Source organism: Podarcis filfolensis, assembly GCF_964270895.1.
Source record: "Podarcis filfolensis genome assembly, chromosome: W".
In the NCBI taxonomy this organism is placed as follows: Eukaryota; Metazoa; Chordata; class Lepidosauria; order Squamata; family Lacertidae; genus Podarcis; species Podarcis filfolensis.
Genome location: NC_139619.1, coordinates 29,711,324 through 29,737,784, shown reverse-complemented (window position 1 = coordinate 29,737,784; position 26,461 = coordinate 29,711,324). Strand labels below are relative to the sequence as shown.

The 26,461-nt window shown below is 44.1% G+C and overlaps 1 protein-coding gene across 8 annotated transcripts in view; it reads left to right on the top strand.

Annotated features, from left to right (window-relative positions):
• LOC310753831 (far upstream element-binding protein 3-like) overlaps window positions 1–26,461 on the top strand; it is a 347,698-nt gene that overhangs the window by 278,487 nt on the left and 42,750 nt on the right. For 6 of the 8 annotated variants that reach the window (XM_083595185.1, XM_083595189.1, XM_083595184.1 and 3 more), the window contains one exon: window positions 15,749–15,820. The exons of the other annotated variants lie outside the window; for them this stretch is intronic. In XM_083595185.1, the coding sequence (XP_083451311.1) occupies window positions 15,749–15,820 (72 nt within the window). The remainder of the gene's footprint in view (window positions 1–15,748; window positions 15,821–26,461) is intronic. 8 annotated transcript variants of the gene reach the window in all.

Below are 26,461 nucleotides of genomic sequence, written 5' to 3'. Positions count from 1 at the left end.
GGCCCTCTCCAGTTCTTTTTCTTGATTTGATGTGTTCTTAACCAGTATTTTTGTTTTTGTTTTATTTCGTTTGAATCCTGCTACTTTGCCAAATTTTTGTATTATTTCCATTATTTTTGATAAGCTCTCTTTTGGGTTTTCCATCATTATAAGCAAGTCATCAGCAAATGCCTTTATTTTATAAGACCTATCTCCCTTTAATTTGGCTTTCTTCTAGTATTCTTCTATTTAAAATTTCCAAAACCAAAATAAATATTAAGGGATATAAGGGGCAGCCTTGGCATGTACCTTTATTCATTTGGCATTCCTTCGTAATATTTCCATTAATAATTATTTTAGCTTGCTGTTCAGCATATATGTCCCTTATTCCTCTACAAAAATTTTCTCCAAACTTCATTTTTACCAGTAGTTCTTTCATAAATTTCCACGAGATGTTATCAAATGCTTTCTCAGTATCTACTAGCATAATCACAGCAGGTTTGTCTATTTTGAGATCCAAATATTCCAACACTTTAATAACATGTCTAATATTTTCCTGCATTTTGCGCCCTTGTAGAAATCCAGTTTGGCTTCTGTGTATCAGTTCTTGTAGAGTTATTTTGAGCCTGGAGGCTAGAACATCTGCGAAGATTTTGTAGTCATTATTTAAAAGCAAAATTGGCCTGTAGTTGGCTTTGTTTGTTAGGTCAGCTCCTTGCTTTGGAATAAGCGTGATGTAACTTTCCTTCCACGAGTTTGGGAGGGATCTGTTCATCAGTATATCATTCATTAGATATTTTACGGGGAGAAATAGAATTTATTCCATTTTTTTGTAATATATTGCTGGGAGCCCATCTGGACCAGGGGTTTTCCCTGTTTTGGATCTTTGTATTGCTTGTTGAACCTCTAAAGGCGTAATTGGTGAGTTCAATAAAGTAATTTTATCCTCTGGGATCTACGGTAATTTGTTTTCCTCTAGGTAGTTTTTAATTTTGTCTATTCCTTCTGACCCTTCTTGGTATAGTTCTTTATAATATTTGATAAAGTTATTATTTATTTCATTTTGGTCATCAATCCATTGATCTTCTATTTTGATTTTATTAATTATTCTTTCCTCTCTCTTTAATTGCCAGGCTAGAAGTTTTCCAGGCTTATTCCCAAATTCAAACTGTTTTAGGTTCAACCATTTAATTTTCCATTCCAGCTCTTCATTTATCAACATTGAGAATGACATTTGAACAATTTTGATGTTTGCTTAATGTTTTCATTATCTGGATGTTTGAATAATTCTCTTTCCTTTTGCTTTAGTGCTTCCCATATTTCAATGTTTTTCCTTTCTTTCATTTTTCTTTCATATGCATTTTGTTGAATAAAGAAACCCCTAAGCGGGTGGCGCTGTGGGTTAAACCACAAAGCCTAGGACTTGCCGATCAGAAGGCCGGCGGTTCAAATCCCCGCAACGGGGTGAGCTCCCATTGCTCGGTCCCTGCTCCTGCCAACCTAGCAGTTCGAAAGCACGTCAAAGTGCAAGTAGATGAATAGGTACCGCTCTGGCGGGAAGGTAAACGGCGTTTCCGTGTGCTGCTCTGGTTCACCATGCTGGCCACTTGACTCAGAAGCTGTACGCAGGCTCCCTTGGCCAATAAAGCGAGATGAGCGCCACAACCCCAGAGTCGGTCACAACTGGACCTAATGGTCGGGGTCCCTTTACCTTTACCTAAGATTTACTTGACTCCCAGACAGTTTTCATATCTGTTCCTTGATTTGAATTCAATTCAAAATATTATTTTAGTGTTTGTTGGGCTTTTTGTAAGATCTTTTCATCTTTTAATAGATTTTCGTTCATACGCTACCTCTTTTAACTATATTTTCACCAGGTTATGGTCTGAAATTGTGCTGGGGTGAATTTCAGCTTTTTGGAATTCACTCAACATGTCCTTTGTGATCCATATTTCGTTGAGTCTTCCCACTGAATTATTGGGATCAGAAAAGTGGGTAAATTATTTTCCCGTTGGGTGATTAAACTGTTGGGATAATGCTCCGGGCTATCTGCAGCCCCCCCCCCCCGGATCTGTGAGCGTCCTCTGGTGAGCATAGCTCTGGAAAAGGCATCCCCGTCTTCTCCAGGGTGCTCCAGCGACATAAGCCAACTTGATTTATGCACACTAGCCATCTCTCCTGACACAGCAAAAGAAAGAGGCATTGTAGTTCTAAACTACAGTGGTACCTCGGGTTAAGAACTTAATTCGTTCTGGAGGTCCGTTCTTAACTTGAAACTGTTCTTAACCTGAAGCACCACTGTGATGGGATGATGAGCTGCTTGTGCGTAAAGTTTCTAGTCCCTCAGGGTTTGGCTAAGTCCACAAACCCCTGTCTGTAACGGAGCTCCATCAGCATGGCTCCGTCAGTCGCTGGCAGAATCCGACAGTGGGCGTTTACGGAATTTCTTCCAGCATAAAAGCTCCTTAACGGAAACACGCCTTCTGGACTCTCTGCGTGACAGTTTCCGGCGAGGAGTGGGTGTCCCTATAGGAGGTCCTGAAACCTCCCCACTGTTCTCGCTGGAATTGTCTCTGAGCCATCCTTCCGACTCACTTTCCCTTGGAGCTCTTTCTCTCCCCCTGCTGGTTCCCTCCTCAGCTGATAAGTCTCTCCCAACCTCTGGGAGCCCTTGCACCTCCGGTTCTTCCGATGACAGTTCCCTGACATCCACCTCCCCTCCAGGGCCCCCTTCACCCCCTCCCCTCCCTTCCTCTGCGGGAGGTGAGGGAGCAAAACCCCTGAAAGAACTTCCCTCATCTTCCGAAGTCTCGAACATTTTCCTCCACCGGTTGCTGTTTCGGGTTTCTAAGTACTCATCCTCATCGGAGTCTATTCCTTGTTCCAACTCCGACCCCGTGAATCCTTCCAATTCCTCCTCCTCGTCGGTGGTGCCAAAGTACTCCCTCCGGAACCTCGCTACTGACTGAGGTTTCCTGGGGAACCTTTGATGGAACGTTTCGATCAAGACCTCGTCATTGACTTCCTCTGCCGTCACCCAGGTGTTTTCTGACTCCGGTTCCCCTTCCCACGCTACCAAATACTCCACCTGATTACCCTTCCACCTGGAGTCGAGGATTTCCGCCACATGGTTGCTGCTTTCCCTCTCTTCTAAGACTGGTCCCTGTGGGGAAACCCCTTCACTTCCCCCCCTATACGGTGACAGTAATGACCTGTGGAATACTGGGTGCAGTTTCATGTGGTTCGGTAACCGGAGTCTGAAAGCCACGGGGTTGACCTGTTGAATGACCTCAAATGGTCCCAATCTTTTGGGTCTCAATTTCTTGCAACCCCCCTTGAACGGCAACCCTTGGGTTGACAACCACACCTGATCCCCCACCCTTATGGTTTCACCTTCCCTTCTGTTCTTGTCTGCCTGCTTCTTATATTGTTCTTTGGCCCTTTCTAAGTTGAGTTGGAGTTGACGATGGATCGCTTCCATTTCTTCTACAAAATGTTCTGCGGCTGGGACGCTCCATCTCTCCCCTCCTCCCCCTGGAAATGCCCTGGGGTGGCACCCATAATTAGCCAAAAAGGGGCTCATTCTCCGCATTATTGTAGGCAAATTCCGCCAGCGCCAACTTTTTCACCCAATCGTTCTCTCTGTCATTGACATAACACCTCAGGTATTGTTGGAGGATACCGTTTGCCCTTTCCGCCTGCCCGTTGGTTTCAGGGTGCCGGGCAGTCGAAAAATTGACCTCTACGTGCAGTAAGCTCATGAGCTTCCTCCAGAGCCTGGACGTGAATTGTTTGCTCCGGTCTGAGACCACCCTCAAGGGGGCGCCATGCAGTCTAAAAATATGTTCTACAAACAATTTAGCTGTCTCTTCCACTGTGACTGCATGTGAGCAAGCTACAAAGTGGCCCATCTTAGTTAACAGGTCTACTACGACCAGTATGGCGGTTTTCCCCTTGGATTTCGGCAGATCAGTCATAAAATCTATCGATACCGCCTCCCATGGCCGTTCTGGCATGGGCAACGGTTCTAATAACCCCGCCGGCGCCCGCCTTTCTCCCTTGGCTCGCTGGCATTGGTCACACCCTCTTACATACTCCCTTACATCTTCCCTCACCTTGGGCCACCAAAATTCCCTGGTAACCAACCACATGGTTTTGTGTTGCCCAAAATGCCCCGCTGTGGGGCTGTCGTGCAGCTGTTTAAGTACTCTCCCTCTCAATTCCCCTTCGGGTATATATAGTGCCCCTTTGTAATACAATGCCCCGTTTCTTTCTTCAAAACCTCCGGGGTTTTCTCCCTCCCTCCTTAGACCTCGGAGCTTATTCTGGGCGTACTCATCATTCTCCGTCTCCTCTACCAGTTCCCTTTGCCCCACCAACGCCGCCCCACACACCCAGCGGTCCTCTGGAATGATATGTCTCTCTTCGGGTGCTCCCTCCCCCTCCAAATATTCCGGTTTGCGTGAGAGAGCGTCCGCCCTGACGTTTTCTGGACCTGGCACATAGCAAATTTCAAAATAAAATTTGGAGAACTCCTGGGCCCATCTCACTTGTCGTTGGTTGAGCACTCGTGCCGTTCTCCAATACTCTAAATTCTTGTGGTCAGTGCACACTTGCACCTTATGTTGTGCACCAATTAGTAGGTGTCTCCATTTCCGGAACGCTTCGTGAATGGCGAGTAGTTCTCGGTCATATACCGTGTAGTTCCTCTCAGATTTGTTTAGCTTACGCGAGAAGAAAGCACACGGTCTCCACTCCGACTTACTCTTCCCCGGCTGAAGAAGCACCGCCCCCACCGCCCGGTCTGACGCATCAGTCTCCACTCTCATTGGTTTTTGTAAATCCACATGCAGGAGTTGTTCTTCCGAAGCGAATGCCCTTTTCAATTCTTCGAATGCTTGCTCCGCCTCCGCCGTCCAAACAAATTTCTTCTTGCTGCTGAGACAGTCCGTAATGGGGGCCGTTAAGTGGGCAAAGTTCTTGATGAACTTGCGATAAAAGTTCCCAAACCCTAAGAATCTTTGCACATCCCTTTTCGTTTTCGGTGTCTTCCATTCCAGCACCGCCTGGACCTTGCCTGGATCCATGGCTAATCCCTTGTCTGACAAGCGGTACCCCAGGAATTCCACCTCCTTGGTGTGAAACTGACACTTCTCCAATTTCACCCACAGCTGGTTTGCTTGCAGTCGGCTCAACACTTCCCTGACGTCCTTTACATGCTGCTCCTCATTCTCGGAATATACTAACACGTCATCTAGGAAGGCCACGCAATTCTTGTAGAGCAGAGGTCCCAGGACGTGGTTCATGAACGATTGAAAACATGCTGAGCCTGCTTGTAATCCGAAGGGCATAACTAGATATTCAAAAGCCCCTAGATGGGTGAACATGGTTGTTTTCCATTCATCCCCTTTCCTTATCCGTATCAGGTTGTATGCCCCCCTCAGGTCCAGTTTAGTAAAAATCTTTCCCTTCCTCACCCTGGTCAAAATGTCATCAATTCTGGGCATGGGGAAAGCCACTGGTTCCGACACTGCATTTAGGGCCCGAAAGTCCACTACAAGTCTTGGTTTATCCGTGTGTTTTTTTGTCCACAAAGAACACTGGGCTGCCCCCCACCGCCCTGGACTCTCTGATGAAACCTCGCTTCAGGTTTTTATCAATAAACTCCCTTAACTCCTGCATCTCCCTGTCTGACATGGCATACAGCTTGCCCACTGGGAGCTGGGCCCCAGGGACTAGATTGATTTGGCAGTCAAAGGGCCTATGCGGTGGTAGTTTGTCTGCTTCCCTTTCGCTGAAGACATTGCTCAGGTCAGCGTATTGTTTGGGCACCTCCCCTTTGCCCATTACTTCCGTCCCTGCTAAAAGGGCCTTTGCCCCTTCCGGAGCCTTCCCCTCTTTGCAGTGTTCCAGGCAATGTGCTGACCCAAAGGAGACCACTCTTTGATGCCAGCCCACTAGCGGATCATGCAACGCTAGCCAGCTCATTCCCAAAATAATGGGAGCCCCTCCCAAGGTGGCCACATTGAACGCTATTCTTTCAGTGTGCCTGGCCACCCTCATTACCATTGGGACGGTCTGTAGGCTGACTTCTCCTCCCAACAGCTCCCTCCCATCGATCGTGGTCACCTGCAAGGGGTTACTTAAGGGGATTGTCTGTATCTGGTGTTCAGCTGCAAACTCCTTACTCATAAAATTACAGGAGCTGCCTGAGTCCAATAGCGCCTTTATCTTCAATGGGTGACCGTTTGGCAGCTCTAGTAACACCTCTATCACTAGGGCTGGTCTTGGAGGTTCCGGCGTGGGCACTTTTACTGCTCCTTGGCCTGGCTGCTGTGCCCTGAAGGTGGCAGCCAGGCGTTGGCTTTTACTTGCTCCAGCACTTCCTCCTCCTTTTCCCCAACAGCTCCCGCCATCCCTTGCCATTCTTTTCTTTGTGGACAGACTCTGGCAAAATGACCTGGCTGCTGGCAGAGATAACATTTCTTGGCATTCTTCCCCTCCTTCTTCCGCCCTTCATTGGGATTTGAAATTGCGCGCGCGCGCGCTGTTCCAATTTCCATCGGCTCTGCAGGCGGGAAAGTGGGCTCCGGAATCTCTGGAATGCGGAAATCCCTCCAACGCTCCCCTTTCCCTTCCCGCTTCTCCAAGGCTCTCGCCTCCTGGCGCGCTCCAATGGTCAGCGCCGATTTGGTCAGCTGATCCATAGACTCCGCCCTGGGCGCCCGGGAAAGTTCGTCTTTCACAGCCGAAGAAAGTCCCTCTTCAAAAAGCATTTGAATGGGTTCCGCTGCTAGATCCCACCCCAATTTATGTATCAACATGGTAAACTCAGTCCAGTACTCACGGACAGATCGGCTCCCCTGTTTACAAGCCATCAACTGTCTGCGCACCACTCCCTGCTCAATGTCACTGGAAAACATCAGGTCCATGGCGCGAAAAAACTTCCTCGCGTCCTTCAGGACTTCATTATTCCCTGCCATCAGGGGTCTCACCCAGTCTCTCGCCCCCCCCCCCTTCGAGATGGCCAACCACAAACGCCACTCGCGATTCCTCGTCGGGAAAGTCGTCAAACTGTAGATTGAGAGCATACTGCATCTCTGTCCTGAAGGCTTGATAGTTCCTGGGATCCCCCCCAAACTTCTGCACCAATCCTGGCATCTTTCTAGCCAGTGGGGGCCCTTTTGCCTTTTCTGCATCCTGCGCCCTCCTCTCCTCGAGCCTCGCCGTTTGCAGCGCTAGCTGGACCTCCAACACCCGGTACCTTTCTTCCAGGCTTGGACCTGCTCCAGCTCCTCCCGCTTCTCCGGTTCCGGCTGGGTTACTCATGATGCCTCTCTGCACAAGCTGCTTTCAGGGACTGTCGGATTGCTGTGATGGGATGATGAGCTGCTTGTGCGTAAAGTTTCTAGTCCCTCAGGGTTTGGCTAAGTCCACAAACCCCTGTCTGTAACGGAGCTCCATCAGCATGGCTCCGTCAGTCGCTGGCAGAATCCGACAGTGGGCATTTACGGAATTTCTTCCAGCATAAAAGCTCCTTAACGGAAACACGCCTTCTGGACTCTCTGCGTGACAGTTTCCGGCGAGGAGTGGGTGTCCCTATAGGAGGTCCTGAAACCTCCCCACTGTTCTCGCTGGAATTGTCTCTGAGCCATCCTTCCGACTCACTTTCCCTTGGAGCTCTTTCTCTCCCCCTGCTGGTTCCCTCCTCAGCTGATAAGTCTCTCCCAACCTCTGGGAGCCCTTGCACCTCCGGTTCTTCCGATGACAGTTCCCTGACAACCACTTTAGCTAATGGGGCCTCCCACTGCCACCACGCCGCTGCCACACGATTTCTGTTCTCATCCTGAAGCAAAGTTCTTAACCCGAGGTACTATTTCTGGGTTAGTGGAGTCTGTAACCTGAAGCGTCTGTAACCTGAAGCGTCTGTAACCCGAGGTACCACTGTACTATTTATTTACACTGTATTACACAGACAAGGAATCATGGTGCTCTCTCTCATCCAGCTCTGAGAGAGAACAGGCAGGCAAAAGTGAAAGTACAGTTTCACAGTCTTACAACGGAAGAGTGATAAGACAGACTTCCTTTCTCAGGCTTTACTCAGACAGGCTTGGGAATTATACCAATCATAAAAAAACAGTATTGGGAAGCATGAAATCCTAACATAAACCTTCAAGTGTCATTCAAACCCATTAAATCTATCAATTGGATGAACGTATTTGGTAGCTTATTTTGTTTGCTGTCTTTTTTATTCTTTGTTCTGACTAAGTAAGGGTGAGTGACTCCATTGAAGTCACCTAAAAAAAAAAATTCCCCTAAAAGTCCACCATAAACAAAAATTGGTTGTAGCTCGTTGTGTGGAGTGAGACAAACCATGAGCTCAGGCTGGTATGTAACTCTTAAGCCAATCCATAGCTCAGGTCCGGGTAATGTGGCAGCAAGGTGACAGGAGAGAAGCAAAGCAGCTACCATTTCTACTAGGAATGCTAGCACATTCATGCTTGGCCATGGTTAACTGAACCAGGCCCCAATGTGATAATAGACACTAGCTCAGATTGGAGGGGGATTGTGTTGGATGGTTTGTGATGATAGGTAAAAGTGTGTCTCCACAATCAGAGGCAGTTTGTCACTGGAAACCAGTTGCTGGGGATAAATGGGACAGCCACTCTCTCCTTTGTGCCCAGACTGTAAACTTCCAGCTGTCTGTTGCCAGAAGCAGAATTATGGTTTAAGAACTGTGGTGGGCATTATGGGAAATGAGGCAGCAAAATTCTGGATTGAGCTGCTTCAACATTGCAAATGTGGTCATTGTTTGCCTTAACTCTTCAATGCTTTCCCACATAAAAATATGGCTTAACTAGTCATTTTAAAATTAACTGCTCATGGATAAAGTACTTCTTCCAAGCATATAATTGTCATGTTTCTGCTCCATATTGATCCAGAGCAGAGCTCAACTTATGTTAGCACAGTAAAAACTTAAACACAATGCAGGGTTCCCAAAAAAATGACTCAGAGGGAATCCGCTTCATCCAGCAGAGCTTTTCACTACTGAAGGCAGCTGAGCATAACAGTTACAAATCCATAAACTCAGGATTGGCATAGTCCATAAGAAATCCAGTTGCAGCAGACTTACACTTACAATAAGACTAAAACCTTAACACTTAAGCATACTACGTACAGAACACCACACCAGAAGGAGAGACAGAAAGTGAAACCCAGACTCCTTCTGACCTTACTTTTATAGTCAGCATGACCTTGCATGAAAGAGATAACAAAACCAGTTCGTGTTTTTGTTTGATAACATTTTTTTGATTTTCCAATCAAATTAACCAAATTAAACCATAATTTTTGGGTTGACTTCACTCCCCCTCTTGGTTCCATTATAATATACTTGTTCATGCACGTCCATAAAATCTTATATACTTAACAATCCCATTTCAAAACCTTCATCTTATTACAAGTGACTTTTAAAAGTTATACTAATGTAAAAATCTATACACAAAGCTTAAAAAATATGCATTAAACAGTTGCCCTTTTTTGTAATAATTTGTCCTGCATAGTTCAGTAACTTATTTTGCCAGTCTTCTTTATCTTCTTTGGCCAAGGCTTCTTCCTTCCATAGGGGCTGGCTGGTCTTGGCCTGGCATCCAGTCTCGCATATCGGAACAAAGTCATTTGCTCAAACAATCCATCAAGTCCTGTACATTTCAAGATCATAACTTCAATTTTTTTTAACAACAATCATTTCCCACAATTTCTTCAAATCTTTATATGACTTTTCCCAGGCCTTTTTGATAACACTGGGCAATAATTTTTTACTTTTTGAATGTTGTCTAGATTTCTACAACTGATTTAGGATATTTTTGCACTGCTGAATCAGGAAATGGCATCCGTTTCTCTCCATCAGGTCAGGTTTTTGTGTTATGTTGATTTGAAAAAAATCAGATCTTGTGACAAAATCGATTACATTTTTGTGGCATTATCAGCTGATTTTTGTCAACACATATCATCCTAAATATGTTTTTAAGAGAAAAAAAAGTTTTTCCAACAACATATATTGATTACCTGAAAGAAACATTGATTACTGTAAACTGAATGGTGGGCATTGATAAAGGTAAGTATACGTAAATTGCATGTTGCTTCACCATTTTTCAAACTTCAGGGCCTGAACTTCCGTTTCTTGGAACTCCTGGAATGCTCAGCGGCAGGGAGGTCTCTCTTCAGAGTCCAACAGTAGTCAGCCATCATGACTGCGTCCCAGAGACCCTGATACCTGGTCTCCATCTCTTTCATATCCTGATGGAATCTCTCCCCCTGCTCGTCACTCATTGAACCCAGGTTCTCAGGAAACCGGTCCATATGTGAAAATAGGTAGTGCATCTTGATGCTCATGTTGCAGCCCAGGTTTCTGAAAGCAGTCAGCATGTTGTTGACAAGTTCTGCGTAGTTTCTGGCTTTATTGTTGCCAAGAAAGTTCTTCACTACCAGAACAAATGCCTTCCACGCTTCCAGTTCCACTTTGTTCATTGAGTTTCCAAACTCTGGATCTCTGATGAGCTGACGGATATGAGGACCGTCAAAGATGCCAGCTTTCAACTTCTCCATGGTCAATCCTGGAAAGGCCTGGCACAAGTAAGTGAAGCAGTCACCATCCTTGTCCAGAGCCTTGGTGAACTGCTTGATTAAGCCGAGCTTGATGTGCAGCGGTGGAAAGAGTATTCTGTCTCTGTCTACCAGAGGGTCGTTGATGACGTTCCTTTCTTTGCAAGGCACCAATTCCTCCCGCACAGGCCAGTCCTTCTTCGTGTAATGCTGAGCATGGTCCCTACTATCCCACATGCACAGAAAACATGGGTACTTGGTGAAGCCAGACTGTTGTCCCAACAAAAAGTTCACCATCTTCAGGTCAACACAAATAAACCACTTATGCTGATCATAACCAATTTTCTCCAGCACATACTTCACCGCTTCATAGTTCTCCTTCAGTGTAGTCGAGTGAGCCAGGGGTATAGAGGCAAACTGGTTGCCGTTGTGTAGCAGAACACATTTCAGTGATCGCTTGCTGCTGTCAATGAACAGTCTCCAATCTTTGGGTTCGTACTGTGGCACTCCAAGCTTGAGCAGAAGCTGCGCAATATCTGCACAGTACACCAAGTCCTTCTCTTCCGAGAAAAAACGGAGGTACTCTTGATGCCTGTTGCGGAAGAAGCTGATGCGAGCACTGTCAGAGAGGAGGTTTTTTTCCTTCAATCTGGATGCCAACAGTTCGGCAGAGTCCTTTGACAAGCTGAGGTCGCAAATGAGATCATTCAACTCCTTTTGGGAAAATGGATGTGGAGCATCATCTTCAAGAACCACTTCTTCTTCTTCATGTCCTTCAACACTTGGAGGCATCTTCGTCACTAATGTCAGGAAGTTCTCCGAAGATAGGCACTGGAATTTCATCACAATGAGCTACAGGACGACGTGCTGATTGAAGATCAGGATACTTGAGGCTGCTTTCTGTTGATCCCAGTCACATCAACAGCGCAGAAGTAGCAGTCAGTGACATGGTTTGTCGGCTCCCTCCAAACCATGGGAATTCCAAAATTCAGACTCCTCTTGCCATTGGTCCACCCACGTAGAGTCTCGAATGCATGCCTTGCACACCATGTGTGGCGCCCAAGCTTTATCCTGGTCACCAAGTTTAATACCAAAATAAGCATGGTAAGCACGCCTTATGAAACTTGTGCACCAATTTATGGAAGATTTCACGGTTTTATGACTTCAAACTGATCCCTTTTCGACATAATCACCCAGAACTATCGGACCTGAATACTTCTTGTCATTAAAATAATCATTTCCAATTAAAACAATTATTCGACATGGCATTTTACCCCCACCAACTTCTTCTAAAATGCTCCACACAAGCGTACATGTGAACAAAAAGGTAAAAAAACGATATGTGGCCATAGCTCAAAAACTTGACCTGATTGAGCAAAACCAATGTGATTTTTGGATTCAGCGCATCAGATTCGTCCTAAATCAACTGAAAAAACGCAGACAACAAATTTGTTGTTGACCAGTGTAATTTTACATTGCCACCACATAAACTAGCCTCTTAAACCTTTTGCCCTCCCTTCTTGTTTCTTCTCTAGCACAGTCAAAGCCTCCCTAATCATTTCACACAAGATACCATCTTTATCAGTCAGGTCCTCCCATATCATATCACATTAAATTCCATTTTTGTCTTTGACTATTCTCACTTTCCCTCGTATGTTCTTCAGACCTCGTTTGTCTACCCGTCCCACCTTGGTGGTTTGTGCATTCACTTCTTTTAATTGTCTTGCAGCCTCTGAAAGTACATTAGTATTTTTTTAAAAAGTAGAGGCTGTTTTGTTAACATCTTCCTTTATCTTCTCACATTCTCTTTTAATATCTAAAAGCAAATCAAACCACTTGTGTTTTAAATTCTCTTGCCTTGCGTCCTGACTAGTTAGTTTTAGCATTGAACTTTTTCCTTTTGCCATTTCCGGTTTAGAGTGAGGGGGGTCAATTCTCTCCCCTTTTCCCAGCACAGAACCAGTTTGAACTGGCTGTTCAGCTTCTCTGAAGGAATAACCCAAACATCAGGAACCTTCTGCTTGTTTCCAGGCAGAATAGAAGCTTACTTGACAGCTAGAAACTTTCAGCTTGCACTAGCGTGTATCACACAGAGAAGCTTCCAGAACCTTATTGAATTAAATAGAATAGTAAAGATCTCTACACCTTAAACCAATAGTTTCTGTACAAAAAAATGCAAACCTGACAATAATATCTGGAGTTCTTTGCCACACCATGCCCCAGTAACACTACTCCAAACCATGGCTAAGTGTCCAACTTGGATGGCTTTAAATTAAACAAATTCATGGTGCACAAGGCTGTAAAACAAATTAAGACAAATTTAACATTTTTTCCAAATCTGACTGACTGACTTCCCACATGCTTTCCTGGATGTGTCAATGGTTCTCAATAGTGCTGCATCATATTTCCCACTTATTTCTAGTTTATCTTCAAACATTACACATACCTTACATCACCATACAATATATTTGCTTTTCAACTTAATTTGTTTTCAAACAACTATCCATCAATCAATTCCTGCATGTATATTAAGTTAACATTTCCAACTTCAACAAGTGAGGTTACTTAATCAGATTGTCAATCCCTGCTAAATCATTAATTAATATTAATTAACATGAAATAAACTTCTCCTTCCATCTGTGTGTGTCGAGACATAACAATCTTCTTGCTGCTCAGCTCCTTTGTCCCATGTCCCATGTAATCTGTAGTCTTCTTTTTTTAAGATAGGAACTCCAAGGTTGACCATCTCACTTGATATATTTTCCCACCAGCAACTTCAAAGCAAACAGCCCATAATGTCAGGGGGCTAACCGCCTTCTCCTAGATATTTCATAATCCTTATTGCAGCCTCTCCCCCTGATGCTAACCACTCAAGTGGATGTGTCCCCCCCAATGGAATTTCCAGTTCTTCTCTATGCAGACAAATCTGCTCCTTTCTGGCCAGTTTGCTTTTAATGTGGTGTAGTGGTTAAGAGCGGTAGTCTCGTAATCTGGGGAACCAGGTTCGCGTCTCCGCTCCTCCACATGCAGCTGCTGGGTGACCTTGGGCCAGTCACACTTCTCTGAAGTCTCTCAGCCCCACTCACCTCACAGAGTGTTTGTTGTGGGGGAGGAAGGGAAAGGAGAATGTTAGCTGCTTTGAGACTCCTTAAAGGGAGTGAAAGGCGGGATATTAAATTCAAACTCTTCTTCTTCTTCTCTTCTTCATCATAGAATATCCAATGATCCCAAAGTCCAAATTTTAATTTGCTTCATTGGTAGTTCATTAATAGTTTTGTCCTCCGTAAGTCTCATCAGTCTAGGAAAGGAAAGACATTTCTGTCTTAGCAAAACATCTTATGGTAGCCTTCGCTTCCTCCATTGTTCCAGCAGCGTCACATTACCCTGAACCACCTCTCCCTCACAAGTTTCCAATCTCTCTCTATCTTGTTTAAAAATCCTCACTTGTACTCTTATATTTCCATGGTCGGGGGGGGGGCGGATTCTGAACCCTTACTTAATAAAAATAAGTTTTAAACTTTGTTATCATAAATGTTTACAAAAATAATAACAAAAGATGATCTAACCCCCCCGTCTTTAATCTAGTCTATGCAGGAATTGTCATTCAAGTCTCATACCTCATTTTTTGTGGGGATAGCCAAATAGTTTGTAGCTTGTAGTTCACATCCAGTCCTGGGTGCTCCTTTAGATTTATTCCAATGGTCCCAATTGCAAAGGTGCTCGGCTGCTTAGCATGGCGGTCTTGGAGACAGCTTTAGTGATGGAGGACTTTGCACCCAGCACCTCACTCCCCCCTGCTTCCACGGCGGCAGGAACAAGCTCAGGATATGACCATGAGTATCCTTTCCCCTCAAGGGGAAATGGAAGGCAACTCTGCCTCAGGTTACCCCCTTCTCCTACGCCAGAATCTCTCCCACGAGTGAGAGAGGCACCACCATTGCTGCAGACTGTAACAGGAAGCTGGTTGCTTATGTTCTTATACTGAGCTAGAAGGACCAATTTAGTATAAGGCAGCCTCTTGCATTCCTGGGGTACTTAGACACCACTTTTCCCAAAGGCTGAAAGAGGGTGACAAAAAAATAAGTATTGTAAACACAAAAGATAAAGTTTTGTTGTAAACCCTTATTGTTTTGAAAGATGCACATTCAAACCTACAGGCACCTGGTGACATCTCCAAAGTTAGCAGTGGGATAAGATTCCCAGTGGCACTTATCCATGGCTAGGAAAACCAGAATAAAACAAATTAACCATGATGTTATGACTATGCAAAGCTGCCTTTCAATTTCCATGATTGACTCAGTCCATGAAAACGTGGGTTTCCTTAGCAAAGAATGGTGGTTTATCTTGTTCCTTTTGGAGTACAATCCAATCCACACATAACATATGTCATGTTGCTGCATGTGTTTCCTGATACAAAGAGCACACATAACAGAGAAAAAAAAACCCATTTCTGTAGCATCCTACAAATTTGGGCTTTCCATTTCCCCCAACCCCATAACAACAATGTTTTAGGATTGAAACTGAATCGTGCTCCAAAATTATATGCTTAGAAGAAGTAGCCAAGTGAAGGTGGTAAATGTCCTGTGTAGGTGTCAGGAGGTGGTTGGTGAATGGATGGTGGTCAATGAATTGAGGCTGAATCCTGATAAGACAGAAGGAATGTTTCTGGGGCACGGGGCAGGTGGGTGTGGGGGACTCTTTGGTCCTTAATGGGGTAAATGTGCCCCTAAAGGACCAGGTGCACAGCCTGCAAGTCATTTTGAACTCTCAGCAGTCCATGGAGGCACAAGTCAATTCTGTGTCCAGGGCAGCTGTCTACCAGCTCCATCTGGTACACTGGCTGAGACCCTACTTGCCTGTGCACTGTCTTGCTAGAGTGGTACATGCTGTAGTTATCTCCCGCTTGGACTACTGCAGTGCACTGTATGTGGGGCTTTTTTTGAAGATGACTCAGAAACTACAACTAATCCAGAATGCGGCAGCTAGAATGGTGACTGGGAGCGGCTGCCGAGACCACATAACACTGGTCCTGAAAGACCTACATTGGCTCCCAGTACATTTCTGAGCACAATTCAAAGTGTTGGTGCTGACCTTTAAAGCCCTAAATAATAATCATCCCATCCATTCTATTTTCCCCTCTTTTTCTGTCCCACGGTGCCTTGCACAGATCAACAAAGCCAGCAACAGAACAACCAACCAGACTACAGCAAGGCATGGGAGGATTATTACAAGAAACAGAGTGAGTAAAAGTCTGTATGTGTGCATGTGCGTGTTGCATCACTTAAATGTGTTGGGCTAGGATCTAGGAGAGGCCAGGGTTCAAATCTCCTCTCAGCCATAAAGCTCACTGGGTGACCTTTTAATTTATATATATATAACAATTATTCAATATCATCATTTAACATCCATTTTCTAGTTTCCCCCCTCCCTGTTGACTTCCCCCAACTTCCATTTCTGGTTTGTTACACCAAATGTTACATTCTGCTGTTTATACATAATGTTCTGTTATTACTGATTATATTTCTTGTTCTCTGTAAATAAAGTTGTAAATGTTTATTTAAATCCTGACAACGATTGACAAATAGTAAATTTTGAAGTAGAAAACAATATACGGTGGGTGAAACAAAGATCATTCGAGTTTGCAGATAAACCTGGAAACATGTTGGCATGGCAACTGAAGAAAAAACAGAAAGAGATGATAATCGACAGAATAATGGATGAAGGGAAACTCCTAGACAACCCTAAAGAGTTAAACAACAGTTTTGTGAGATACTTTAAAAAACTATACAAGAGGGAGACCGAGACTGAAGATGAGATAAAAGAATATCCGAAAGGGAAACAACTACCAGTGATACCAAAAGGAAGAACTGAATCTTTAAATGCCCCAGTGTCTATGATGGAAATACATGAAGCCATAAGAAAAACAAAGAAAGGAAAATCCCCTGGTCTGGACAGAATTACGGCCCTTCACTATAAAAAATTAGAATAATAATAATAATTTTTAAAAAAATTATATCCCGCCCTCCCCAGCCGAAGCCAGGCTCCGAGCGGATAACAACAGTAAAATAATATAGCATTCTAAAATCAATTCATTATAAAATCAGTTCAAATAAAATTAATGGCAACCATTGGGCTAGAGTTCTGTGAGGATTGCCAAAGGCCTGGTGGAACAGCTCTGTCTTGCAGGCCCTGCAGAAAGATGTCAAATCCCGCAGGGCCCTAGTCTCTTGTGACAGAACGTTCCACCAGATTGGAGCCACAGCCGAAAAAGCCCTGGATCTGGTTGAGGCCAGCCTAACCTCCCTGTGGCCCGGGACCTCCAAGATGTTTTTGTTTGAAGACCGTAAGTTCCTCCGTGGGACATACCAGGAGAGGCGGTCCCATAGGTACGGGGGTCCTAGGCCGTATAGGGCTTTAAAGGTTAAAACCAGCACCTTAAACCTGATCCTGTACTCCACCGGGAGCCAGCGCAGCTGGGATAGCACTGGGTGAATGTGATCTGGCAGCGAGGACCCCATAAGGAGTCTTGCCGTGGCATTCTGCACCCGCTGGAGTTTCTGTGAGTTTTTGATCAGCTCCGGCCCATCTGGAGCTGATACAGGCTCGTTTTATCTTGAGCCCAAGCAGAGCGTAGTCTCGCAACGAAAGGATAAGCAGGTAATGTGCTACATGCTGAAGTTTATTTACAAGCTATGCTGAGAGCATACAAGCATGCATCCTGCCTCTGTGAGAGCAGAGAAGCAACTCTTCTCGACACAAAGAAACTGAGAGAACACTGAAAAACAGGAAACCAGTGTACGTTACATCCAGTCTCCCATTCCCGTGGGAACCCTACAGTAACTCTGACTGTGGAATGCAAACAGTGTCTTGTGACATGCAACTGCTGCTCAGTGAGGGAAATAGAAACCAACATCCTCCCCCTTTCTGTGAACATCACTGGGCAGCATGTTCGTACAATATCAGTACAAACCCAACTTCTGCACATAGGTACAGTGTTGATCCCTTGATACAATCTTGCACAATACATCAGCAGGAATTTCATTACCTGGCATATAGGACACCGTTACGAGTCCCTTCTGAACACATTCCCTAGCATGTTGCAGTTTCAATTGCAAATGCTTCGTGCTTTGCTTACAACCTTCAGAATTCAGCAAAGCCAAACATGCTTTGTTGTCCTGGTAAACCTGGATTGGACATTTGACAGGAATTTTCATGTCTTTGCACAATTGTAGCAACCATTCCCAATCTTTAAGTGAATAAGACAGTGCATTCAGTTCAGCTTCACAAGTACTTAAGCTAACTGTTGTTTGCTTCTTGCATGACCAATCAAAAAGACCCTGATTGTACATGTAGCAAACTCCAGACGTGCTTTTCCTGTCTGTAGTGTCACCACCAAAACTTGCATCTGCAAATATTTCAAGACCACCAGACTTCTGATTGTTAAATCTCAGTCTGTAATGCATAGTGCCTTTCAAATAGCGAGCTATGCGTTTCAGAGCTTTCCAATCCTTAACAGTAGGATTGTTGACTTGTCTGCTTAGCAAATTACAGCTAACAGCAATGTCTGGTCTTGAACATCTGGCAATGAAGTTTAGTTTGCCTAGGACACTTCTGTACAGTGTAGTGTCAGAAAATGCTCCTTCAGTGTCATCTACCTGATAACCTGTTGTCATCGGTGTGTCTACAGGGTTAGCATCCATCAGGTTTAGTTTGCTTAACACATCAGCAATTTTCCGTGACTGGTGTACTAGAATGTTAACATCTTGATCTCTCTCTATTTCTAGAGATAGGTAGTTGTTTACCTCACCAAGATCTTTCATGTCAAAGTGCTCTTTCAGTTGAGCTAGGGCATTATTGTACATTGTGACATCCTTCCAAAAGAACAAAATATCATCAACATAAAACAAGCAATACAGCTTCTTTTGCCCTTCCTCTTTGACAAATACACATGGATCAGCTTTCCCTTGCTCAAAACCTAGAGAAAACAATACTTCAGTGTGTTTAGTGTGCCAGCACCGTGCACTTTGTTTGAGACCATAAAGAGACTTCTTCAGAGAACAAACAAAACCCTGTTTTACCCGTACGCCATCAGGTGGAAGCATATAAAGTGATTCACCTAGAGATCCGTACAAAAATGCTGTATTCACGTCGTGGTGAGAAACGTGAAGATTCTCTTCTGCAGCAAGCTTGAGCATAAGCCTAACGCTCTCATACCTCACGGTGGGTGAGTAGGTCTCGTGATAGTCTTCATCTGGTACCTGTGAAAAACCTCTGGCTACCAATCTGGCTTTGTGTCTGACTATCTTGCCATTTTGATCTGTCTTCGCTTTGAAGACCCATTTGCTTCCAAGCAGTTTCATTCCTAGAACTACTGGAACTAGCTCCCATGTTTTGTTCCTCTCTAAGGAATCAAGCTCAGCCTTCATAGCATTTAACCATGGCTCAGCATCCTTTCAATCCAAGTCCTGGATTTCTTGGAAGCTTGAAGGTTCAAATACCTTCTTGGAGCTATTAACAGCCATTACAGCTTTTGCTGCTTTAGCAAATTCATCAGCAAATCTCTTTGGAGGTCTACCTTTTGTGGCTCTTTCAGACCTGCAAATTAGACGTAGGTCTTCAACGCTCTCCCCTTCTTTCTTAGGAGAAAAGTGGCCTATAGTGAACAGTGGTTCCTCCAATTCTCGATCAGAGCCTTCGGAGGGTCGCATAGAGGCTTTCGCACTCTTGAAATCCTCTGAATCATCCGATTCAGTCTCTGATTCAGGTTCAGGACCTTGATCAGTGGGTGTGGGTGGTTGCACATCCAGTCTCCCATTCCTGTGGGAACCCAACAGTAACTCTGACTGTGGAACGCAAACAATGTCTTGTGACATGCAGCTGCTGCTCAGTGAGGGAAATAGAAACCAACAGTTTCTGGGTCAGTCTCAATGAGGGCAGCCCCACGTAGAGTGAGTTACAATAATCCAGTCTGGAGCTGACCGTCGCATGGATCACAGTGGCTAGGTCAGGGCGAGAGAGGTAAGGAGCCAACTGCTTAGCTTGGCGGAGATGAAAAATGCCGCCTTTGTTATAGCTGCAATCTGCGCCTCCATGGAAAGGGAGGTGTCAAAGATTACACCCAAACTCTTAACGGACGGTGCTGGCACTAATTGCGCCCCCACAAGAGATGGGAGTTTCCCCCCCAAATCCCATATCGTCCAGACCCAGCCAGAGGACCACTGTCTTCGAAGGATTTATCTTCAACCGGCTCCCACATAACCATCCAGCCACAGCTTCCAAACATCTGATCAGTGTGTCTGGGGCCGAGTCAGGATGGCCATCCATTAACAGATAGAGTTGGGTATCATCAGCATACTGATGGCAGCCCAGCCCAGCCCAAAACTCCGGACAAGCTCGGCGAGGGGGCCTATAAAGATGTTGAAAAGCATTGGGGAGAGTATCGCACCCTGCGGCACTCCACACACCAAGGAGTGGTGCGAGGACAGTTTCCCCCAAACGCTACCCTCTGTCCCCAACCAGAGAGAAATGAGCACAGCCATTGAAGGACTGTGCCCTGGATCCCCACATCGACGAGGTGGTGGTCCAAGAGTTCGTGATCGACCATGTCAAAGGCTGCTGACAGGTCTAAAAGAATCAGCAGCCTCGACCCGCCTCGATGCAGCTGCCTACTGAGATCATCTGTTAGGGCGACCAGAGCCGTCTTGGTCCCATGACCAGATCGGAAGCCGGATTGGAATGGATCCAGAGCCGATGTTTCATCCAGAAACCCACCAAGCTGTTCAGCAACCACTCTCTCAATCACCTTACCCAGGAACAGAAGATTCAAAACCGGGCGGTAATTGGATAGATCTAAAGGATCTAATGATGTTTTCTTTAAGAGCGGGCACACCACTGCCTCCTTCAATTACTCTGGGAATGTCCCAGTGCCAAGGGACAAATGGATTATATCCCGGGGGGGGGGGGCGCACCTTGTCTGCACACGCTCTAATCAGCCAGGATGGGCACGGGTCAAGAGGACAGGTGGTGGGCTTTCCAGCTCGGAGGAGTCTGTCCACATTGGCTGGGGATATCCAGTCAAAGTGGTCCAATACTGGACCCGAGGTATGGTTTTCCCAGTAGTGATGTATGGAAGTGAGAGCTGGACCATAAAAAAGGCTGATCGCCGAAGAATTGATGCTTTTGAATTATGGTGCTGGAGGAGACTCTTGAGAGTCCCATGGACTGCAAGAAGATCAAACCTATCCATTCTCAAGGAAATCAGCCCTGAGTGCTCACTGGAAGGACAGATCCTGAAGCTGAGCCTCCAATACTTTGGCCACCTCATGAGAAAAGAAGACTCGTTGGATAAGACCCTGATGTTGGGAAAGATGGAGGGCACAAGGAGAAGGCGATGACACAGGACGAGATGGTTGGATAGTGTTCTCGAAGCTACCAGCATGAGTTTGACTAAACTGCGGGAGGCAGTGCAAGACAGAAGTGCCTGGCGTGCTCTGGTCCATGGGGTCACAAAGAGTCGGACACGACTAAACGACTAAACAACAACAACACTGGACCCGAGGACAGTCAAGGGGCCTCCAATTCTGTTATTGTATCCAAATTGGCAGGGAGGTCACGGCGGAGCAACAGGACGTTCTCTGCAAAAAAGCTCGCAAATGCCTCACAGCTGTGTGTCAAATTGTTATTTAAATTTGGCTGTCCCTCCAGGGACGTTAAAGACATAATTGAACTAAATAATTGCACCAGGCAAGAGCTAGCGGATGCAATGGAGGCCAAGAAGTAAGACTTCTTAGCGGCCTTCACTGCCATCTCATAGGTTTTCATAAAAACCCTATAAGATGTTATTGAAGCTCTGTCGCGGGCACCCTGCCATACTCGCTCTAGCCGTCTGAGGTCCCGCTTCATTTTCCGGAGCTCCTCCATAAAACAGGGAGCCCGGTTTCTGTGGGGTTGCAGAGGGCGCTTAGGTGCGATCTCATCGATGGCTGCCAGGAGCTGGATATTCCAGCCCTCAACAAGCTCAGTCAATGAGTCGCCAGGGGGAGCAAGGTCCCGCAAGGTTTGACGGAATCTATCAGGGTCCATCAGCCTCTGCGAGCGAGCCTAAATCGGCTTGCCACCTAAGCAGGGTGGGGGTGGAAAGTCAATCCTGGCTTTCAGAGCGTAGTGATCAGACTATGGCACCTTCATCGAAGGAAACATGATCACATCTATGCCTGCACCAAAGATCAAATCCAGCGTGTGACCTGCTTGATGTGTGGGGCCCGAAACAAACTGGGAAAGCCCTAGTGTCGCCATGGAAGACACCAGGTCCGGAGCCTGTGAGGAGGGAGTGGCATCAGCATGGATGCTGAAGTCCCCCAATACCAATAGGTTAGGGAACTCCAAGGCCCAGCCGGCCACTGCCTCCAGTAGGCCTTACAGGGTGGCTGCTGGTGTGCTAGATGGCTGGTACACCAGGCAGACAGCCAAGCTCTCCTCGGAACCCCACACTAGGCCAACACATTCAATGCCGGGGATCGATGGCGATGGTAGAGCCCTGAAAAAACAATCTTCCCGGATTAATAATGCCACCCCTCCCCCCCCCCCGGCCCACAGTCCGTGACTGGTGGAGGACAGAGAAACCCGGGGGTGCCATCTCTTGTAAGGTAACTGTTTCCTCTTCGCGCACCCAGGTCTCCGTCGCACAAGCCAGGTCGACCCCCTGTGAGGTAAAGAAATCTCACAGGGTGGCAGTTTTGCTGCCTATAGAGCTGGCATTGCACAACACCAGTGACGGAGGTGAGTAATCCTTGCTCACCCTACCCTCGTCCCTCGAGATGGGGCACAGATTGGAAGGGGTATGAGCATATCCATATCTCAATCCCCTTCACCTATAAAATCTGCCCCCACCGCCATACCTCCCTCACCCCTCCACGGTAGCAATCCCAAGCCTCATACTATCCTCCATTGATGGCATTGATGTTACTCTTTCCCAGCCTAGTTATTCTGCTTATAATAGCAACAACTCGATAAACTCTAATAGTCGAGTAGGACAAACCATCTAATCATCAGCTACCTCTCTGATTATATGAAACTATTATATTATTTGTCAACCTTCTATTATAATATTAGACTAACCGATTAATTAAATCGGAAAATAAACCACAAAACATTCCACAGCTAAACAGAACTACCATATAACATACATTCAGGGAAGAAAAACCACCTAAATAGCAGGAGAACAACAATCAAGCATCTAACAGTAAACAAGCAAAACTTAAATATAATCATGAAATAATGGACTATAAAGAACTAAAACAGATGACAAAGGAAGGGAGGGAGAAAGAAAAAAGAAAAAAGTTTCTTGTAGCAGCGGAAGTTCTTGTAGCATCACATGCCAGCTCGAGAAGATTCATTAGCACTACCGATGAAGACACTAATAAACAAGATAATGGAAGAAGGAAAAACACCAGATACTTGGCAACAAGCGCACATTGTAGTGATACCTAAACAAGGACAAAACAAAGAGAACATCAATAATTATCGACCGATTTCACTACTTAACATTGATTATAAAATCTACGCAGACATACTGGTTTTAAAAGACTACATTAATGAAGAGCAAGCGGGGTTTTTACCAGAGAGGAAAATCAGCAATAACATAAGAATAGTAATAAATGTAATAGAATATCTGGAGCTGAGACCCAATAAAAAAGTGGCCTTTATATTTATAGATGCTGAAAAAACATTCGACAATGTATCGTGGAAATTCATAGAAAAAGTTATAGAAAAAATGGGCATGGGAGAACAATTTATAAAAGGGTTAAAAGTGATATATAAGGGGCAAACAGCAAATTTAATAATTAATGGGGAAATGACCAAATATTTTGATATTGAAAAGGGGACCAGGCAGGGATGCCCTCTTTCCCCATTACTTTTCATATTAGTACTGGAAGTACTAAATCAAGAGATAAAACTGGATCAGGATATAAAAGGAATAAATTTGGGTAACAGATCATACAAACTACGGGCATTTGTGGATGATTTGATATTAATGGTAGAGAATCCAAAGGAAAGTATTGCAAAACTATTGGGTAAAATGAGACTTTGGCAAGGTCTCGGGCTACAAGCTGAATAAAGAAAAAACAAAATTAATGGTAAAAAACATGAGTGATCGGGAGGAAAAGGAACTTGAGGACAAGACTGGGATACAAATAGCAAAGAAAGTAAAATACCTAGGAATACAAATGATGATGGAAAACATAAGCTTATTCGAAGATAATTATAATAAAACCTGGAGAGAGGTGAAAAATATATGGAAATTTGGTCAAGATTAAATTTATCTCTGTGGGGCAGAAGATCAGCCATAAAAATGAGTATATTACCAAAATCATTGTTTATTTTCCAAATGATACCAATAATAAGCAAAATGGACTGTTTCAACATATGGAGGAAAGTCATAGTAAAATTCTTATGGCAAGGGAAAAAACCTCGTATCAAGTATAAATTATTAACTGAGAAAAAGAAAGAGGGGGCTTTGGTCTTCCTGATCTGAAGATTTATTATGAGGCAGCATGCCTCAACTGGTTAAAAGACTGGATAACATTGAAAAAGGCAGACATTCTAGACCTAGAAGGCTGGAATACGAGGTTTGGCTGGCATGCCTACTTAATTACAACAAAGTGGCATTGCGTAAGGATTCTTTAAATCATATAGTTAGAAACTCATTATATAAGGTCTGGGACAGGTATCACAGATTATTAGAGCCTAAGATATCCTGGTGGGTATCCCCAGTGGAGACGATATTGGTAAAAAAGAATATGGATACAAATTGGGTAACCTACCAGCAACTGATAAAAATAGAACAGGGCCAATTAAAGATAAAACCATATGAATAAATCAAACAGTTCTGTAACAGTTGGATTCAATATCACCAAATAGTGCATATATTCAATCAAGATAAGAAGATTGGTTTTAGAGAAAAGGAGTCATTATTACAAAAGGAATTACTACAAATTAATAAAAAGACCCTATCTAGGATGTACGACCTACTTTTGGAATGGGAACTCAAGGATGAGATGGTAAAGGATGTTATGATAAAGGGGGCTCAGGACCTTGGACATAACATAATGTTAGAACAATGGGAACAGCTGTGGAAAATTGACATCAAATTCACAGCATGTTACACAATAAGGGAGAACTTAATGAAAATGATCTACCGCTGGTATCTAACCCCCGAGAAATTGGCAAAAATTTATAAGCAAAAAACCAATGCGTGCTGGAGATGCTACAGCGAAACAGGAACAATGTATCATATGTGGTGAGGGTGTAGCGTGATAAAAAACCTTTTGGAATAAAGTTCATGAAGAGATAATAAAGATTTTTAAAAAATCATTCAACAAGAAACCAGAAGCGTATCTTCTGGGATTAATAACAAATGACATCCCCATAAATAAGAAAAGGGTATTCTTATACGCATCCGCTGCTGCAAGAGTTCTTATAGCAAAGAACCGGAAGGGAGACAAAATACCCACAATAATAGACTGGCAAATCAAACTTACTGAATTTCTTGAGTTGGCCAAAATGATGGCAGCTATCAAGGTCAAACAAATCAAAATTTAATAAAAGAATGGAGTTGCGTGAATGAATATATGAAAAAACACTGCTCCGGTACAGAAATATTGATATGTAAAGAACAAAGTTTGTAAGGGGGAAAGGTTACAAATGCAAGTAAAATCAGAATATTTGTCAAATACAATATAACAACACAACTGTAAAGATAAGCTACAGAATTAAGGTTAAGCAACAATGGAAGGAAGTCAGATTTTAACTCACATTTTGAGTTATGTTGAACCAATGGGGGGTGAGGTGGGGGGATGCTTTGTGTTACTAACATGTACATATGTGTAAACCTTTCTTTCTGTTATTTTGTAGAGATGAAAACTTCAATAAAAATTAATTAAAATAAATAAATAAATCCTGCCAAGGAGTCCATGTTTTTGTTGTTGTTTCTGCAAGTATGTTGTAAAGGGTTCCCATTCTTTTCCAAAGTCACTATTGTCCTTCTCACGCAGTTTGTCCATTAACTTTGCCAGTTCTGCATAGTTCATCAATTTTTCTTGCCATTGTTCTGTAGATGGTGTTTCTCCAGTCTTCCAATTTTGTACTATTAGAATTCTTGCTGCCGTAGTAGCGTTCATGAATAATGTCCAATTTTTCTTTGGCATTTCTTGTCCTAGAATACCTAACAAAAAGGCTTCTGGTTTTTCACAAAGGTTATTTTGAACATTTTTTTCAATTCATTATATATCATTTCCCAATTTTTTAGAATAATCTTACAATCCCACCACATGTGATAAAATGTACCTTCTTCTTTAAATCTCCAACAGTTCTTCTGTTCTGTTCTATACATTTTGGCCAGTTTTAATGGTGTAATGTACCACCTGTACATCATTTTCATATAATTCTCTTTCAACAATATACAATCCGTAAATTTCAAGTTCACTTTCCAAAGCCTTATTCAATCCTCAAATTGTATGTTATGACCTATGTCCTGTGCCCACTTGATCATTACTGCTTTAACTTCCTCATCTTTAGGTTCCCATTCCAACAGAATATTATACGCCTTCTTTAACAATTTAGAATTATCATCAATTATATCCTTTTGGAATTTGGAAACTGTGTAAGTGAATCCTCTCTTATTATCTTCGTCGAAGATTTAATTTAATTGCCTATAATGCAACCAACTCTGAAGGTGTTCCTTTATCTCATCATAATCTTTCAATTTCCACTTTCCTTCTTGTTCTACTAATAAATCTCTATATGTTGGCCATATCCCTTTCATTGTTAACGTTTTAAATGATAATGCTTCGATAGGTGACAACCACCACGGAGTTTTGGG